Genomic DNA, 18,693 nt, shown 5'->3' on the forward strand with positions numbered 1-18,693 from the left:
AAAGGATTGACATTGCTGGTGGAGTGGCTCAAGTGATAAGAGTGCCTGCCCAGCAACCGTGAGGCCCTAAGTTCAAACCCCAGTACTGTCAAAAAAAAAAAAATATATATATATATATATAAATATATATATACATATATACATATATAAAAAGGACTGACTTTAACACTAATTCAAGCACATTACCTGGTGTTCTTCTGAGGAGTCAGCATAACCTGGCCTTCTGATGTGATGTCTATAATACAGTGTTCAGGAAGAATTCCCATTCCACACAGCTGGATATCTTGGGAATCTGCTGACCCTATCAATGTATGTTCCTAAGAAAGAATCAAATTTACTCATGAATATTGTATTCTTACATGTACACAAACTAAAATCACCTATATTCTTTGACCCATCTTGAGCTCTCTTTGATCTATTATCCCAACTACAAGAATCTGGAAGCAAATGGAATAGTGGCTGTCTCTGAAATTCATTCTACAAGTTTTATTTATACATAGGGAAATACTGTGTTCAGTGTATTATTTAAATTTTTAAAGTCTAAAACTACAATTTTATATCCATGTCTATCCTATATTCAATATTCCATCATAATCTTGAGTCCAAAAATTTTATACTACCCTCAGAGAATAAGCCATGTATCAAAGATGGACCAAAAATTTAGTGTGAAAACCAGCTAGTTAAGTTGGACATCACTTACTTGGCCTCAACCAAAATGAGTCAACTGCAAAGAACCTGTTCTTTAGGACAGGTTCTATCTAATTTTAGTCAGAACCTGACTAAAATTATTTATGAATCCCATGATATCCCATAACCTCATAAAAGATGTAACAGATAAATTCTTCTTACTTTACACACCCCAAGCATTCATTTCCAAGCCCTATTTTTTGACAAGCAGCTTACTTCTGAATGGAAAAAAGTGGCACATAAAAATGGAGCTCCCGGAGATTCCAAGATGGCGGCTAGAGGGAGGAAGCAGAAAGCATGCCTTCTAAAGTAAAATCTTGGAGAGACACTGGAGACACACCTTACAGGAAAAACCACTGAGGAGAGGCAAAACTCTGACTCCTACACACCTCCAGCCTGCACATAGCATCTCCACTTCACATTAAATGGAGAAACCAGGAGGGCTCCCAGGCCACCGCCAAACAGCAGCGCCCAAACAACTTGGGAAGATGTGGACCACAAGGTGAGCAAAGCGGTACGTGGTACTCACACAGACAACCCTGGACCAGATCAGCATAGCCCCCTGGACAGACAGACCCCCACCCAGGGAAAAAAGAAAAAAAACTGAATAATAAGCAACAACAACAAAAAAGACAGGTAGCAAAGAGGGTGGGGCACCCTGAGCACCGAGGATTGGGGGAGGGGAATCCCTCCCGGAACTGTAAACAAACAATCCGGCTGGAGAAGGCAGGAGCAGCACACGCCCAGCAACCAGGAGTGGAAAGCTGGTAAAAGTAGCAGTGGGAGGAGAGTGGGGAAGACCCACTTCCCACGTGAGCAACCAGGAGTGGAAAGCTGGTAAAAGTAGCAGTGGGAGGAGAGTGGGGAAGACCCACTTCGCACGTGAGCTGTAAACAAACATGCAGGCCTGAGAAAGCGGGTGCGGTGTCACCTTTCCCAGTGTGCTTGGAAAGGGGACAGATTGTAGCAGTGGCAGTCAAGCCCTAAGTAAACAAAGCCTGAGGGGCTAGGTGAACGTTAAGCTCACTCCTGAGATCTGCATAAAAAAAGCTTCCAGCAACTGCAGCGAGCAGGCAAGCCACAGCCTCAGATAGTCATTCACAAAACTGTCTCCAGACTCTTTTTTTTTTTCTCCCTACCTTTGATGAGATAACAATCAAACTACACCTGCATGCTGAAAAACTTACTGAAACTGTATTGCATTTGAACTTGGGAAACTTTGTGGGCTTTTTTGTTGTTGTTGTTGTTATTTTGTTTTGTTTTAGTTTTTTACCCCTTTGATGAGACAACAACAGAACTACTTCTGAGACACCATCTCCAGGATTATTGGAGGCTGAGGAACTAAAACCAAAATTATTAAGACTGACACTTTACTGCATTTGAACTTGGAGATTTTTTTTTCATTTATTTATTTTTTATTTATTTATTTTTTTTATTTTCAATCCTCTGTCTCTTTAATGCCTGTTCAGCTTACTATTGATTAGTACACTATCTCTCCCTGTTTATATCTTTAAAACTTTTGTTTGTTTTGTTTTTTCTACTTGTTTATTTGTTTTTCCCTTTTACTTTAACTTCTTTGCTTTCCATCTCCTCTCACCCTTCCATTCTAAATATAACCATTGTTATGATCACAAGTTAGAAAATACTTAATGGCACACATTACAGGGACAATAACAACACCAAGGGCAATGACAGGAAGACAGAAAAAACAGGGAAACCAGTTTCCCCAAAGCAAAAAATTAGTACAGGAACCAGAGGGGAATGAAGAAAACAGATACTCAGATCCAGACTCCAACAAAATGAAGATAAACTATGCCAAACAACCCAATGAAGCCCACAAGAATAATTTAAAAGAAGACATACTACAGGTAATCAATGAGAATTTTATAGAGATGATACTGGATAGGGTCAACCAAAATGTACAGGAGACAATCAGGAAATTCCAAGACAACAAAAATAGAGAATTTGAACAAGCAAAAGAAGAAATAAAAGAAACCATAGAAGCACTGTATAAACACCAAAGTGAAACAAAGAACATGATTAATAAAGAGACAAATGAACTCAGGACAAAAATAGACAACATTAAAGAGGAAGGGACTCAGGATATGGAAAACCTCAGAAAAAAGAACGAAACAGAACTGCAAAACAAAATGGAAGGCCAATCCAGCAGAACAGAACAAACAGAAGACAGAATCTCAGAACTTGAAGATGAAATGGTAATTAAAGTAAAAACTGAAGAACTATTAGTTAAACAACTCAAGACCTGTGAAAAGAAAATGTAAGAACTCACCAACTCCATCAAAAGACCAAACTTGAGAATCATGGGCATTGAAGAAGGAGAAGAGGTGCAAGCAAAGGGAATGCGTAATATATTCAACAACTAATAACAGAAAATTTCCCAAATCTAGAGAAATCTATTCCCATATAGATGCAAGAGGCCTCTAGAACACCAAACAGACCAGATCAAAACTGAATTACCCCATAGCATATCACCATTAAAACAACAAGTACAGAAACTAGAGAAAGAATATTGAAGGCTATAAGAGAGAAAAAACAAGTAACATACAAAGGTAAATCCATCAAAATTACAGTAGACTTCTCAACAGAAATATTAAAAGCAAGAAGAGCTTGGGGTGAGATCTTCCGGGCACTGAATGAAAATAACTTCAACCCCAGGATACTCTACCCAGGAAAACTATCATTCAAAATAGATGGAACAATAAAAGTCTTCCACGATAAGCAAAAACTAAAACAGTATGTGACCACAAAGCCACGACTACAAAAGATTCTTCAAGGTATTCTGCACACAGAAAGTGAAACCAAATATAACCATAAGAGGGCAGGCAGCACCAAACTACAGGAAAAGAAAAAGCTAGAAAGTAGAGAGTAACCTCAACTTAGGTACACACAATCAAACCTTCAAACAACTAAGACAACTAAATGACAGGAATCACCACATACCTATCAATACTAACACTTAATGTTAACAGAAATAACTCACCCATCAAAAGGCACCGTTTGATGAAATGGATTAAAAAGGAAGACCCAACAATTTGTTGCTTACAGGAGACCCATCTCACTGACAGAAATAAGCACAGGCTTAGGATGAAAGGCTGGAAGAAGATTTATCAAGCCAATGGCCCCTGAAAACAGGCAGAAGTAGCAATACTTATCTCTGACAAAGTAGACTTCAAACCTACATTGATCAAACAAGATAAAGAAGGACATTCCATACTAATAAAAGGGGAAATAGACCAAAAGGAAATAACAGTTATCAACCTATATGCACCCAATGTCAACGTACCCAATTTCATCAAACATACCCAGAAAGACCATAAAGCATATATAAATGCCAACACAGTGGTTGTGGGAGACTTTAACACCCCATTATCATCAATAGATAGGTCATCCAAACAAAAAATCAATAAAGAAATCCTAGATCTAAAACATACCATAGATCAAATGGACCTAGTTGATGTCTACAGAACATTTCATACAACTTCTACACAATATACATTCTTCTCAGCAGCCCATGGAACCTTCTCCAAAATAGATCATATCCTAGGGCACAAAGAAAGCCTCAGCAAATATAAGAAAACAGAAATTATACCGTGCATACTATCTGATCACAATGCAACAAAACTAGAATTCAACAACAAAAGTAAAGACAAAAAACATGCAAACAGCTGGAAACTGAATAACTCATTACTTAATGAACAATGGGTCATTGATGAAATAAAAGAGGAAATTAAAAAGTTCCTGGAAGTCAATGAAAATGAAAACACAACCTACCGGAACCTATGGGACACAGCAATGGGACTGTGTCCCATAGGTTAAAAAGACTGAAAGGTCCCAAATCAATGACCTAATAATATATCTCAAACTCCTAGAAAAACAAGAACAAGCAAATCCCAAAACAAATAGAAAGAGAGAAATAATAAAAATAAGAGCTGAAATCTATGAAACAGAAACCAAAAAAACCATACAATTAATGAAACAAAAAGTTGGTTCTTTGAAAAAACAAACAAGATCCACAGACCCCTGGCAAACCTGACTAAAATGAGGAGAGAAAAAAACCCAAATTAGTAGAATCAGGAACACAAAAGGGGAGATAACAACAAACACCATGGAAGTCCAGGAAATCATCAGAGACTACTTCGAGAACCCATATTCAAATAAATTCGAAAATCTTAAAGAAATGGACAGATTTCTAGATACATATGATCATCCAAAGCTGAACCAAGAGGATATTAATAAACTGAATAGATCTATAACACAAAATGAAATTGAAGTAGCAATCAAGAGTCTCCCCAAAAAGAAAAGTCCAGGACCTGATGGATTCTCTGCTGAATTCTATCAGACCTTTAAAGAAGAACCGACACCAACCTTCCTAAACTGTTCTATGAAATAGAAAGGGAAGGAAAACTGCCTGACACATTTTATGAAGCCAGTATTACACTTATTCCAAAAACAGGCAAAGACTCCTCCAAAAAGGAAAACTATAGGCCAATCACCTTAATGAACATTGATGCAAAAATCCTCAATAAAATAATGGCAAACCGAATTCAACAACACATCAAAAAGATTATTCACCACGACCAAGTAGGCTTCATCCAGGGATGCAGGGGTGGTTCAACATATGAAAATCAATAAACGTAATAAACCACATTAACAGAAGCAAAGACAAAAACCACTTGATCATCTCAATAGATGCAGAAAAAGCCTTTGATAAGATCCAACATCATTTCATGATAAAAGCTCTAAGAAAACTAGGAATAGAAGGAAAGTACCTCAACATTATAAAAGCTATATATGACAAACCTACAGCCAGCATCATACTTAACGGAGAAAAACTGAAACCATTCCCTCTAAAATCAGGAACCAGACAAGGATGCCCACTATCTCCACTCCTATTCAACATAGTACTGGAATTCCTAGCCAGAGCAATTAGGCAAGAAGAAGGAATAAAAGGAATACAAATAGGTAAAGAAACTGTCAAAATATCCCTGTTTGCAGACGACATGATCCTATACCTTAAAGACCCAAAAAACTCTACTCAAAAGCTCCTAGACACCATCAATAGCTATAGCAAGGTAGCAGGATATAAAATCAACATAGAAAAATCATTAGCATTTCTATACACTAATAATGAACAAACTGAAAAAGAATGTATGAAAACAATTCCATTTACAATAGCCTCAAAAAAAATCAAATACCTAGGTGTAAACCTAACAAAGGATGTGAACGACCTCTACAAGGAAAACTATAAACTTCTGAAGAAAGAGATTGAGGAAGACTATAGAAAGTGGAGCGATCTCCCATGCTCATGGATTGGTAGAATCAACATAGTAAAAATGTCTATACTCCCAAAAGTAATCTACATGTGTAATGCAATTCCCATCAAAAATCCAATGACATTCATTAAAGAGATTGAAAAATCTACCGTGAAATTTATATGGAAACACAAGAGGCCACGAATAGCCAAGGCAATACTCAGTCAAAAGAACAATGCAGGAGGTATCACGATACCTGACTTCAAACTATATTACAAAGCAATAACAATAAAAACAGCATGGTACTGGCACAAAAACAGACATGAAGACCAGTGGAACAGAGGACCCAGATATGAACCCACACAACTATAACCAACTTGTCTTTGACAAAGGAGCTAAAAATATACGATGGAGAAATAGCAGCCTCTTCAACAAAAACTGCTGGGAAAACTGGTTAGCAGTCTGCAAAAAAATGAAACTAGATCCATGTATATCACCCTGTACCAAGATTAACTCAAAATGGATCAAGGATCTTAATATCAGACCACAAACTCTAAAGTTGATTCAGGAAAGTGTAGGAAATACTCTGGAGTTAGTAGGTATAGGTAAGAACTTTCTCAATGAAACCCCAGCAGCACAGCAGCTAAGAGATAGCATAGATAAATGGGACCTCACAAAGCTCAAAAGCTTCTGTTCATCAAAAGAAATGGTCTCTAAACTGAAGAGAACACCCACAGAGTGGGAGAAAATATTTGCCAACTACACATCAGACAAAGGCCTGATAACCAGAATATATAGGGAACTTAAAAAACTAAATTCTCCCAAAATTAATGAACCAATAAAGAAATGGGCAAGTGAACTAAACAGAACTTTCTCAAAAGAAGAAATTCAAATGGCCAAAAAACACATGAAAAAATGCTCACCATCTCTAGCAATAAAGGAAGTGCAAATTAAAACTACACTAAGATTCCACCTCACCCTGTCAGAATAGCCATCATTAGCAACACCACTAACAACAGGTGTTGGTGAGGATGTGGGGAAAAAGGAACCCTCTTACACTGCTGGTGGGAATGTAAACTAGTACAACCACTCTGGAAAAAAATTCATAGGCTACTTAAAAAGCTAAACATTGATCTACCATATGATCCAGCAATACCACTCTTGGGGATATACCCAAAAGACTGTGACACAGGTTACTCCAGAGGCACCTACACACCCATGTTTATTGTGGCACTATTCACAATAGCCAAGTTATGGAAACAGCCAAGATGCCCCACCACTGACGAATGGATTAAGAAAATGTGGTATCTATACACAATGGAATTTTATGCAGCCATGAAGAAGAATGAAATGTTATCATTTGCTGGTAAATGGATGGAATTGGAGAACATCATTCTGAGTGAGGTTAGCCTGGCCCAAAAGACCAAAAAGCATATGTTTTCCCTCATATGCGGACATTAGATCAAGGGCAAACACAACAAGGGGATTGGACTTTGAGCACATGATAAAAGCGAGAGCACATAAGGGAGGGGTGAGGATAGGTAAGACACCTAAAAAACTAGCTAGCATTTGTTGCCCTTAACGCAGAGAAACTAAAGCAGATACCTTAAAGCAACTGAGGCAGTAGGAGAAGGGGACCAGGAACTAGAGAAAAGGTTAGATCAAAAAGAATTAACCTAGAAGGTAACACACACGCACAGGAAATCAATGTGAGTCAATGCCCTGTATAGCTATCCTTATCTCAACCAGCAAAAACCCTGTTCCTTCCTATTATTGCTTATACTCTCTCTTCAACAAAATTAGAGATAAGGGCGAAATAGTTTCTGCTGGGTATCGAGGACGTGGGGGAGGAAAGGGGGGGTAAGGGAGGAGGTGGAGGAAGTGGGGAGAAATGACCCAAACATTGTATGCACATATGAATATAAATAAATAAATAAACAGCACAGTTTGATCAACTTTGAAAAAAAAAATGGAGCTCCCTCTTCCTCTCATGCACTGCAATTTCTGAATGCCTGCACATGATTACTGTTGATGGGAACTGGGTTGGGTTTCCAGGCCCCCTTCTTTCTACATATCTGGATCTGGAGTAGGAAATCAAATGCTTTAGCTTTATAAGCCATATGTAAGTACTCAACTCTGTTTTTGTAGTACATAAGCAGAAAGAAGATGCATAAAGACAGTGAGAGGGCTGGCAGAGTGGTTCAAGTGGTACAGTGCCTGCCTGACAAGTGTTAGGCTCTGAGTTCAAAGGCTAAGACTAAGACTAAGTGGGGATACTGTCCAATAAAAATTAAAGAAGACTAAAATTTGAGCTTCACGTAATTTTCATGTGTCCAAAACATTATTCTTCAACCATTTAAAAAATGGCAAGACAATCCTTAACTCCCAGGCCATACAAAACCAGGAAGAGTGCTAGATGCAGCCTGCAGGAAGGACTCTGCTGACTCTGACAAAGCCACACCCATCCAATTCCATGGCTTTAAGTACTGCCACATATAAGCTAAATCTCTGTCACCAACTAGGAACTATGGACTTGGGCTGGACCCCAGACTAGATGTGGGTATGGAACCAACTGCTTTACTCTACTCTTGGACTGCACAGAAGTCTCTTCCCACACCTCTGCCCTGGCTCTGGTTCTTTCACCTGAAAGGCTCATCCCTTCATCTATGCACATAGTGCATACTTTATATGCCTGGTTGTAATTAAGAGCCAGTAAGTACTATTAATTGCGATTTACTGTGTCCTGACTGCTATTTCTCCTTCCCCCTTATTTGGATACAATGTATACAAGACTCTCGCATCTGGTATACCCAACATAATATACAATACATGGTGGGTGCTAAATGTATCTGTTGAAGAATGAATTACAAATCAGCAAAAGCAAGAGACATTAAGTTGAACAGACAAAGGTCTAATTCAAGTTTTAGAAGAAAAGTTTCAATTTTTCAACAAATATATTGAGCACCCATTATGCAATGGGCACTAAACCCCTAGAGACACAAGAAATAGACCAAGTCTTAATTATAGTGTTTACATTATAAATAACATCTTAAATCTCTTGTTTGAGATTATAATCTACTACACTTTGCATGACAATACATTAGAATTTCAAATACTGAATTCAAAAAGCTCAATTCTAGGGCTGGCAGAGTGGCTCAAGTTGTAAAGGTTGTAAAGTGCCTGCCTATCAAGCCTGAGGCTCTGAGTTCAAACCTCAGTGCCACCAAAAAAAAGAAAAAAAAAGAACCTCAATTCTGCCAAAGCCTTACTGTGTAAGTCAATAAGCTCTTTGTTTTATTTTCTAATAATAAAGATGAGGAGAAAGATGAAATTTGTAATAAAAGATCACCCTGGCCGGCATGGCAGTACACTCCTGTGATCCAGCCCTCAGGAGGCTGGAATAGGAGCGTCCATGCTCAAGGCCAGTCTGAGCTACACAGCAAGACGCTTCCTCAAAAACAAAAAGCGGGCTGATGGAGTGGCTCAAGTGGTGGAGTGCCTGCCTAACAAGCTTGAGGACCTGAGTTCAAATCCCAGTACTGCTAAAAAACAAAGCAAAAGGCTTATCTAATGAGTGTCTACTGTTGGGAAGGTAGCAGGCAGGCAAAGTGAGGTGAAGTTAATGGGTGACTGCATCCCAGTCTGTTTATGCAAGAATGAGCAGAATGATTCTAAAGCTCGCTGGTTAAAGTATAGCAGAATAAACAGGTGGAGAATCATATTCTGGAAGAGTAAGAGAACCATACAACTTAGAATTAGGAAGAACTTTGCAGGTGGGGGAGCTAAAGTTGCCAGGAGAGGTGAAGTCATCACATCTGAAGTCAGATGCCCAGCATCTGAACTGACCTGAGAAGTTGAAAACAAAGAAAAAGAAAAAAACTCCAAGCCTCCACATTCCTCCGTCCCACATCATGGTATCGCTTTTCTGAAGTGAAAACTGTTCTTGGACTGAGCTCACCCTTCTGAATGTGCTTTGTCATGAATATCGTCTTACTGTGGGGTGAGTCTCGGAAGTTGAGACATCAGCACTGCCTCAGATTCGGCCCAAACAGGGCTGACTGCAGTCTGGAACAGAACCAAACACCTCCACACAAGTGACCAGAAACGTTCTCATTCCTCTCAAATCTCTCCTCAAAACAGTTTCTTTGTTAAACTTTTTGGTTAAGAAACAGATATGATTCAGGGGTATTTCCTGAAGTGTGTGTCTATATGTTCCAATTTCAACTATAACACATAAAAAATGAAAAGAACTCTTAGTTCTGAGGGGAAAAGGGGGCAGCATATTTAAGTTCGATTCTAATTTTGCATTTCCCCTAAGGTACATGAATGTCTATGGCTAACATCCTGACTCAAAATGCTGTCAACGCCATTCAGAAGCAGTGAGGGATGTGACAGCACATCATTTTTAATAGGCAAAAAAGGCCCAAGGAGAGCATCAAATGAGAAAGTGAAATGTGGAATATTATATAATTGTATTTCTGTTTATACGGTATTTCTGTATAGCCAATCCTCTCATGAACCCAGCTAGGCAGAGATAACTTCTGTTCATTTACAAAGGAAGAACCTGTAGACTAGAGAGTAATGGACTAGCAACGCAGGCCACCTCCCTCCTACTACTACATTACTCTCAGGCTACTACAAACCCTCAGACTGCACAAGTCACTATGGTTTGTGTCAATGACACAACTTAACAAGGTATAAGATACTAATTAACAAAGGGGCCATATCAAAATGACACAAGGCAATTATTACAGGATATCTTCAATAAAACTAGGAAACTAGGCAATGTGAGTCTTTGTAGAAATGGAATTACTTAATCTTCTAATCTTTAAACTGTTTCCAACTTGAGCAGCTCACTAGCTTTACTTTCCTGTCACATAAATTAATCCTACACATGTGAGGGGAAGAAACTGCACCCTAGTATGTATAAGCCCTGGTTAGAGTAGCATAGTCCATGATGTAACTAATTTATGCCCTGGGCCTGCCAAGGGCAACTTGGAGCATTCCTCGTGATTTATGTGTGATCTCAGCATTCATGCCCTTCTAACATTGTCCTGTCTTCTAATTATGTCTATGATTTACAGATATCAATGTATACAATATTTGTCTATCTACTGTTTCACACTCTGACCCTCTCAGTCTCTAAGTGGCCTGTTCTTCCTTTTTTAATGGGCTAATAATTTAAATGTCTTAATTTTCCTGGGTGATTAGAAGCATAAATTTCCTATCAAAGAGTCCTAAGAACTTTGCTATCTTTAAACATTTCCTCTTGTGAGTGAGCAAACTGCTTACAAAATGTTTCATATAAACTGCAGAAACTTTTGTGTTTTGGTTAGATGAATGGTTTAACCTTAAAAGTCATCCTTTAAACTTTAAAACTATTCTCTTGTATAAATCACTGTAAAAAATGATAGGTGAGCTATTTAAGTTGTTGGAAATATCAGAATATCAGTTTATATGAGCAGTTTGAATGACGTCACTCAAAGACTAAAAAGGGAAACTGATCCCAGATCCCAAGACTGCTCCACACGCCAGCCTACTCAAACAAAAACAATTTGCTAACTCTGTGTTCTGAATAAGCATGGTTCCCCAAGTTTAAAGAAAGCACCGTGAAATATCACTGCACTCCATGCAGGCACAGTGCCTCACCTTTAAGTAATATACTAGAAGTTCATTCAGAGCAGGGTCTGCATTCAGGTTAACAAGGAAGCACTTATCATCCCCAACTTTGATTCCGGAAGTTTGAAGAGAGATTCCCAGGCTCTCCAGCTGCTTCTGCCGCTCCTGAAAATGTTATCACAGGAGGGTTAATGCCTCTGAGGCAGAGAGATATAGAGGATCCTACAATATTATTATAATTACTCAACATCTTCATAACTCAAATGTTACCTTTGAATATGCCATTATTTGAAGTTATTCTATTCTTCTCTTCTTTCCAAACTATGCAAAACTGTTTTACTTTTGCTAGTTAAAATTCATTTAAAAATAAAACCCATTACAAACAGCAACCAAATACAGAGTAGTAAGTTCTCAACTTTCATTTTGGAAAATATCAAATGTCTTCAACTCATCTAATTGCACAAGTGAGCAAATGTAAATGCATCTCACTCAGTTGTGGTCTCTCTAAAAAGCAGCTTTCAACACACTCTTCTGATTGACTTCTTGGAATTTTGTGACTCCCCAGACAGGATACAGGCCAAAGTCCCTCCATGAAATTTACAGGGCCCTTCATCCTGGCCCACGTCCCCTCCACCTTTACTTCTCATCACATCTACTTTCAAACCTTCGATTCTGGGGAAAAAGGAGACAAACTAAGACATTTAACATGGAGCACACTGTAAGTTTCCAGCATGATTAAAACACAGCTCCAGAGTTTTGTTCTTTGTAAGAACACCCTCCTAACTACACAGCCATTGCAACTCAGTCACACATCCTACCCAGAAGTATGCTGCTACAAAATTAGGAAAGGGGGCATACTGGTCCTGGCTCTTTGAATCAAGTGTCTCTTTTAACCAAAGGAACTATAGTGTTCTTTCAGAAATGTGAGGTGGTTAATTAACAATAGACAGGTTTTTCAGCACTTACATCTAAGAAGGGATTATCCCTGATAAAGTACGATAAAGTACCACATACCTAATTTGAGGAAAGCAATTCTAGTTACCACTACTAGTAAACTACACTTTTACACTACTTCCCTATGCATTTTTCTGTTACTCAAAGTTTTATTATTCTTTTTTGAATTTTTATTGAGATATATTCACGATGGGGGGGGTTTCATACTGACAATTCCGATTAGACTTACATTGTACATTATTTACATTGCCCCTATCGTCTCTCCCCCTCAACCCTCTCCCCCCACCCCACTTAAAGCAATTGCAAGAGGTTTTCTAGTTCTATTTCATATAGGTATACGAAGTCCATCTACCATATGCCGTCATCTTAATCTCCTTAGTTCACCCACCCACACTAGTACCACTCCCCCTCCTGCCCCCCCCACACTGTGCCTATTTTACAGTCCTGGTTTTCATCATTAATATTTGAGTTAACATTCGGAGGGGTGTCTCAATGTAAGACCTCTGTGGGTGTACTTTACTTTGGTCTGTTCAATCCCTTAGAATACTCTCCCTTACCCTTTTACCTCCCACCCCGCATTTTTCAACATCTTACAATACACATTCCTATACCTCTACCTTCACATCTTGTGGTATGTGATATTTCTGCTGCTCTGTCATTCTCTTTTCCTTTCTCTCTTTCCCTGAGTTCCACAGAGTACTTACACTGTTACAAACATGTTCTACAACTGAGTTTGTATATGATCATGTTTGGTTTTGTGTATATGAGGTTTTTTAATGGTAAAAACACCACAAAATTTTTGTCTAAGCCAAAAAAAGGCATAGTGGCAGAAAACTGACAATTCATTATAATATTTGCCACCAAAAACTGTGTATGTATATAAATAATATATACAATTTCCTAGTATACACATAAGTAAGTATAAATATTTTTAATTGTATAAATTTGAAAAAGTTAATTTAAAAATAAAGGATAGGCGTGGTGGTGTACTGTAGTAATCCCAGCTACCTGCAAGGCAAAAATGGGAGAATCTCCATCCAGGCCAACCCTAGGCATATAAAGATGGTCTGTGGCCACATTTGAACATACCCAATCCCATCTAATTCAGAAGCTAAAAGGGGTTGGCCTGGTTAGTACTTAGATGGGAGGCCACCTGTGAATACCAGGTGCTGTCAGCTAATGGAACCATAATGGAGGGGTATGGAACCATACACATGTATAGAATCATCACAATGAAATTCCATCACATTGTGTATTATGCTAGTTCAAAAATAAAATAAATAAAAATTTTTAAAGAGTTAAAAATAAACTAAAGCATGGCTCAAATAGTAGAGAGCTTGCCCAGCATCAGTGACATCCTGAGTTCAAACCCCAGTAGTGCCAAAAAAAAAAAGTTAAAAACAAATGAACAAATATTAGCACACACAGGAATCAGCTCACAAAAAGTACTGCACTATAAAATACAGTTGTGCTCACTGATGCCATTTTCCTCCAGTGCTAAACTTTACTAGATCTTCTTAGACTAATGCTACACTCCCACCCCAGAATCTCACAGCTCCCTCTGTATTAAGTTTTCTAGCAATGAGAGACAGTCACCTCAGATATAGGTCTTTCATGTTACTTTTACTGAGTTGTCCTATGGCGGTAAGGGACTCATAACCTAACATCTACTACTAGTGATTTTGTGAATTAGGCAAGTTCTTACAAGTTTACAAAACTCTTAAAACAAAAATGGGCAAGGGAACCAGCGGCTAACAGTAGTTATTTCAATGTAAAAAAAAATTAAGATTACTGACACTAAAAAATCATTTCTTACATAGCAAATAAATGATTGGAATTATACCATCTTTATCTTTCAAAATGATTTTGTGAAGCATGGATCTGGACTCCTATTCATGGTGCTGGATTTGCCAGCAACAAAACTAAAATTCAAAGGGTCTCAAAGTGCCATGTGAGTCCCACTGCAAACTGCTGTGGCACGGAACTCTCTTGATCACCCAGGAAACACGGACCTGAGCAATCTCTTCGGTTTTCCTTAATTTCTCCTCCCAGGTCACGGTCATTTCCTGAATTAGTTTCTCAGATTCTTCCAGCCGGTCTTTTAGCTCTGGAGATTTCATTGCCTGAAAGCAAAATGTTCACTTCATGAAATCTGGACAATGCCCTAGAAAATGAGTGAGCCAACTCTAAATGGACAAAGGTGACCATCTGCCTCCTCTCAGATGTACAGCATACTGAGGTCTCCATGTACCTAAAACATGATGGTGGGCCATCACTGACCCTAGCACCTTCTCTACAAGGAGCACAAATCATCTAAGTTACATTTGGAAGGAAGACTTAATTTTTCCCTTTCCTCCAACCTACTGTGAAGATCTCGTTATATTTAAGGAGATAAACATGTAAAGCTATTTATTAAGGACATATCATTTTAAATTCCAGTAAGTTATGTATAGACTTAGACATATGACTCAGTCTAGTACCTACTGATAACTTCATCACTTTATTCAAGAATATAAAGCGTGTATGTGTGCATGTTACAAACTGCATGGTGTTATTAATACCAGAAGACAGAAACAAAATTCCAAAGTTTCTGATGAATGGTAAAGTTACTCCTGGAAAACAGAATAAAATTCAACTGGTAAAAACATGATCAAGATAACTGTCTTAACCATGTATTTTACTGATTTACTACCAGAAAAACAACTTCTGAGGAAGAAGAGGGCTAGTGCTCTAGGGTCCAATCTCATAGGTTAGGACTATAACCAGGTTCACTAGGTTTGCAAAACTAGTAACAGAACATAAGCTTCATGTTAGACAATGTAGAGAAGACAACTGAAATATAGTACCACTAAAATACATGGGTACTTCTGTTATAAGATAGTGTTATTTTTCTACAAACATAATTAACCCACAATATGAAAAGGCTGGATTATTAAGGTGAGGAAGACCTCTGCTGTGACCTCAACAGGTTAACAAATGAGAGAAAAAGAAATACTTGATTGCTCCACTGGCAATTAGCCCATGATGACTCTCATTTTCTGCAATGAAATTAAACTACACACTTTCCTCCCAGTGCCTCTCTCTCTTTCTCCCCCTTACTCTACTCTGCCTTTTTTCATGGCAGCAACCTAGATGAAAATGGAAAGAGAAACATTCTCTTTATTTCCTTTATTCCACCCTTTATCCAACCCTTTTTAATACCTGTAAAAAATTCGCTAGATTTCAACTCTGACAACCTTCCTTTCTTACTCAGCTCAAATTTCTCTTCCCATAAGAAATCTTAAAATTCTTAGGAGAGTACTCCTCACTTAAGACCAAGGGGAAGAAAATTCACATTCTCACTTGACAGGATCATCCTAGATGCGCAGCTGCACCTCCTACCTCTGCCTTGGTCAGCTGCTCGCGGAGCTTCTCAACCTCCTCCCGGAGGTCACGGATGATGCGGGCATTTGGATCCTCATTCACCACAGCATGGTTAACAATGTGCTTTGCACGATCCGCGTACCGAAGAGTGGAGAGTGTCTCATCATAGTTGTCAGCCGCTGGGCTCACTGTGGCCACCATGGCAGTCTTGCTATTGCCCCCTAGACTATCCTGTAGGGAATAAACAGTGAAAGGCTGTTTCAGAGTTGGAAGAAGACATCCCATGAGAAAGCTGAAGTCAGAAAGGTGAAGTAAGTTCTCAAGGCCCCACACATATTTAACGACCAGGCTGGGGCTCACAGGCAGGTAACCTGACTCAAGCCTAGGATACTTTTTCTCTGCTAAACTAGTCTTCTAGAAAAGGAAGCTTTGATTTTAGAGAAAGGACAGGAAAATCCAATGAAGACTATATTGATTTTAGCTTAGTAAAAATAATGCTAAGCTGATTTGCTACTTAATAAGCAACATGACACCACCAGTGAGCAGACCACTCAAAATAAAAAGGACTTCTCAATGCCTACAAAGTCTTCCTTAGCAGAACTGAACAAGCTCAGTAGTATTTCTTTTCTCTTTGCAATGCTGAGGACTAAACCCCAGGCCTCTCGCATGCTAGGCAAGTGCTCTACATGGCATCATATTCCAGCCCCGTTGTATTATCTAACATGCGACAGTAGGGATCACCTGCACCCTCCTCTACAACACTTCTGTAAAGCCTACACAACGGCTCAGCAAGTTTCTGGTACAAGCTACCAAGAACCCTGCAAGGCTTTTAAAGCATAAGGTACAATTAACAGTCTTCAAAACGAAAGGCATGTTAGAAGAACTTTACTTTCTTCCTTCTGCTAGCACTTCTACTAGAACAGGTTTCATGTTCTTCACAATAGCTTCCACAGTTCATTCCAGGGTACTGAATAAGATACTCATCTTCATTATGCTGAAACTGCTAAGTCCAGCAAAGTGGGCTTTAAAACTGGCTTCCAATAAATGAGAATATTAAAAATAACAAGAGATGGCAATGTGGCTCTGTGGCACACTTGCTTAGCATGCATGAGGCCCTGGGTTTGATCCCCAGCACTATCTCCTCCCCCAAAAAAAAGGACAAGATAGAATTCAGTAATATAAGACCAGATTTGGGACATCACTCCACTTCAGCCATGAAAAAAAAGGCTGAATATAATCTACTTGCGGTAGACTGCATCTAGGATGGCCCCAACCAGCCCCCACATCCTGGTCTTCATAACCTACTATCATCCCCTTCCCAGAGTGTGGCCAGGACTAGCTGACTGGCCTCTAATGTGGCACAAATGAGGGCATGTCACTTCTGAGATTAGAGTTAAAGAAGGGAGTGGTCTCTGTCTTGGGTGTTTTCTCTTCCTCTGTGGAACCAGCTGCCATTAGGGGTGGTAGGCCTCTGAAAAGGCAGGCCCACGGGAGTGAGTCTGGAAGCAGATCTTCTGGAGCCTGTCCACAATCCCATAGGCAGACTTCTTCAAGGCATCAAGCCTCAGCTGACACAGCCTCAGCTGACATCTGGATTACAGAAACTCAGAGCCACAGCCATTTAGGTAAACCTGACCTACAGAAACTGACGCAATAAACAATTTTTTGTCCCCTGCTAGTAAGCTTTGGGAGGAATCTGTTATAGAGCAATAGTTAACTACTCACATTCTAATATACCATTCCAATCAAAAAGAAAATAAGAGTCCACACACTCTTTCACTAATAAAATGTCACAGAATTACAGAGTCTCAAGATTAAGAAGAATACTCCATCAGGAGTGTTAGGTCACAAGACAGCTAACTCTACTTTGGGGCAACATTAACTTAAAAAAATTCTTACTTTTGAAGATAACAAGGTTTTTCCAACGTCAATAAATGTCCATTTTGTTTCAGCCATCTGTGGTTTACATATTGTCTCTGCACACCCTTAGTCCTCTGCCTTTCGTGAAGCTGATTATTAGTACCCCCACTCCACCAGTGAGAGAAAGGTTTGCTCTGCCTAACAATCCAGAACTAGTAAACTGAACAACATTCCATCCCAGATGCAGTCTACCTGCAATTCTTATTAGGATTTCTACTCCTCCCCAGCTACCCACAATACATTCTTGGTAAGGCAAAGAAAGTTCAGTTTAAGTCAGATGACCTGACACCTTTCCAAATAATTTTTTTCCTAGTGTCAGAAGCAAAATAATTCCCAAAGTAACAGTTCAATATAGTCAAAGAAATACATCTGCTTATTCATCCACTACTAAAAATTTGATTTTCAAAGAAAACATAGATTATTCTGTTGAAGAAAACATATTTTGGTATAATGAAAAGGCAAGAACGGTAACTAATCTGAACTTTAGGAAGTAAAAGTCATAGCTGCTTGTTTCACCTTTCACTTCTAGGCACTGACCTCACATTGCTGGTGCCCTGGTTTGGTAACTTCCAGAAAAACATCATGAACATCAATGAGGTTCAGATGTGATATAAAATAATCACAGGAAGTAAATCCCCACTGCAATTCAGCTCACCAGTACCACCATGCAACCCTTCAGAGACTACTGCACACTGTCAGCCACATTGTCAGTCTCATGCACAGCAAGTAACTATCAGAGGAGAAAAGTGTATATACTGTGCATCAACTTATGCCGAGAAAAGAAAACCTGAAAAAGCACAGTTGCTTGATATTTTAAAAGCCCATGTACTTACATTAAAAAGTAGCCTTGTGCCATTAATAAGAAGGAAATAGCAAA

General features: G+C 38.9%; 1 protein-coding gene across 3 annotated transcripts in view; it reads right to left on the bottom strand.

Moving 5' to 3' along the window:
• Kif13b (kinesin family member 13B) overlaps positions 1-18,693 on the bottom strand; it is a 170,163-nt gene that overhangs the window by 77,860 nt on the left and 73,610 nt on the right. For all 3 annotated transcript variants that reach the window (XR_012441576.1, XM_074055244.1, XM_074055243.1), the window contains exons 11-14: positions 15,915-16,127; positions 14,546-14,656; positions 11,610-11,744; positions 187-317 (exon numbers count right to left, since the gene is read on the bottom strand). Coding sequence is in view for 2 of the 3 variants with exons in the window: in XM_074055244.1 (XP_073911345.1) it covers positions 187-317; positions 11,610-11,744; positions 14,546-14,656; positions 15,915-16,127 (590 nt within the window). In the remaining variant the exon portion in view is untranslated. The remainder of the gene's footprint in view (positions 1-186; positions 318-11,609; positions 11,745-14,545; positions 14,657-15,914; positions 16,128-18,693) is intronic.

The sequence above is a fragment of the Castor canadensis genome, chromosome 14 (assembly GCF_047511655.1).
Source record: "Castor canadensis chromosome 14, mCasCan1.hap1v2, whole genome shotgun sequence".
Taxonomy (NCBI): domain Eukaryota; kingdom Metazoa; phylum Chordata; class Mammalia; order Rodentia; family Castoridae; genus Castor; species Castor canadensis.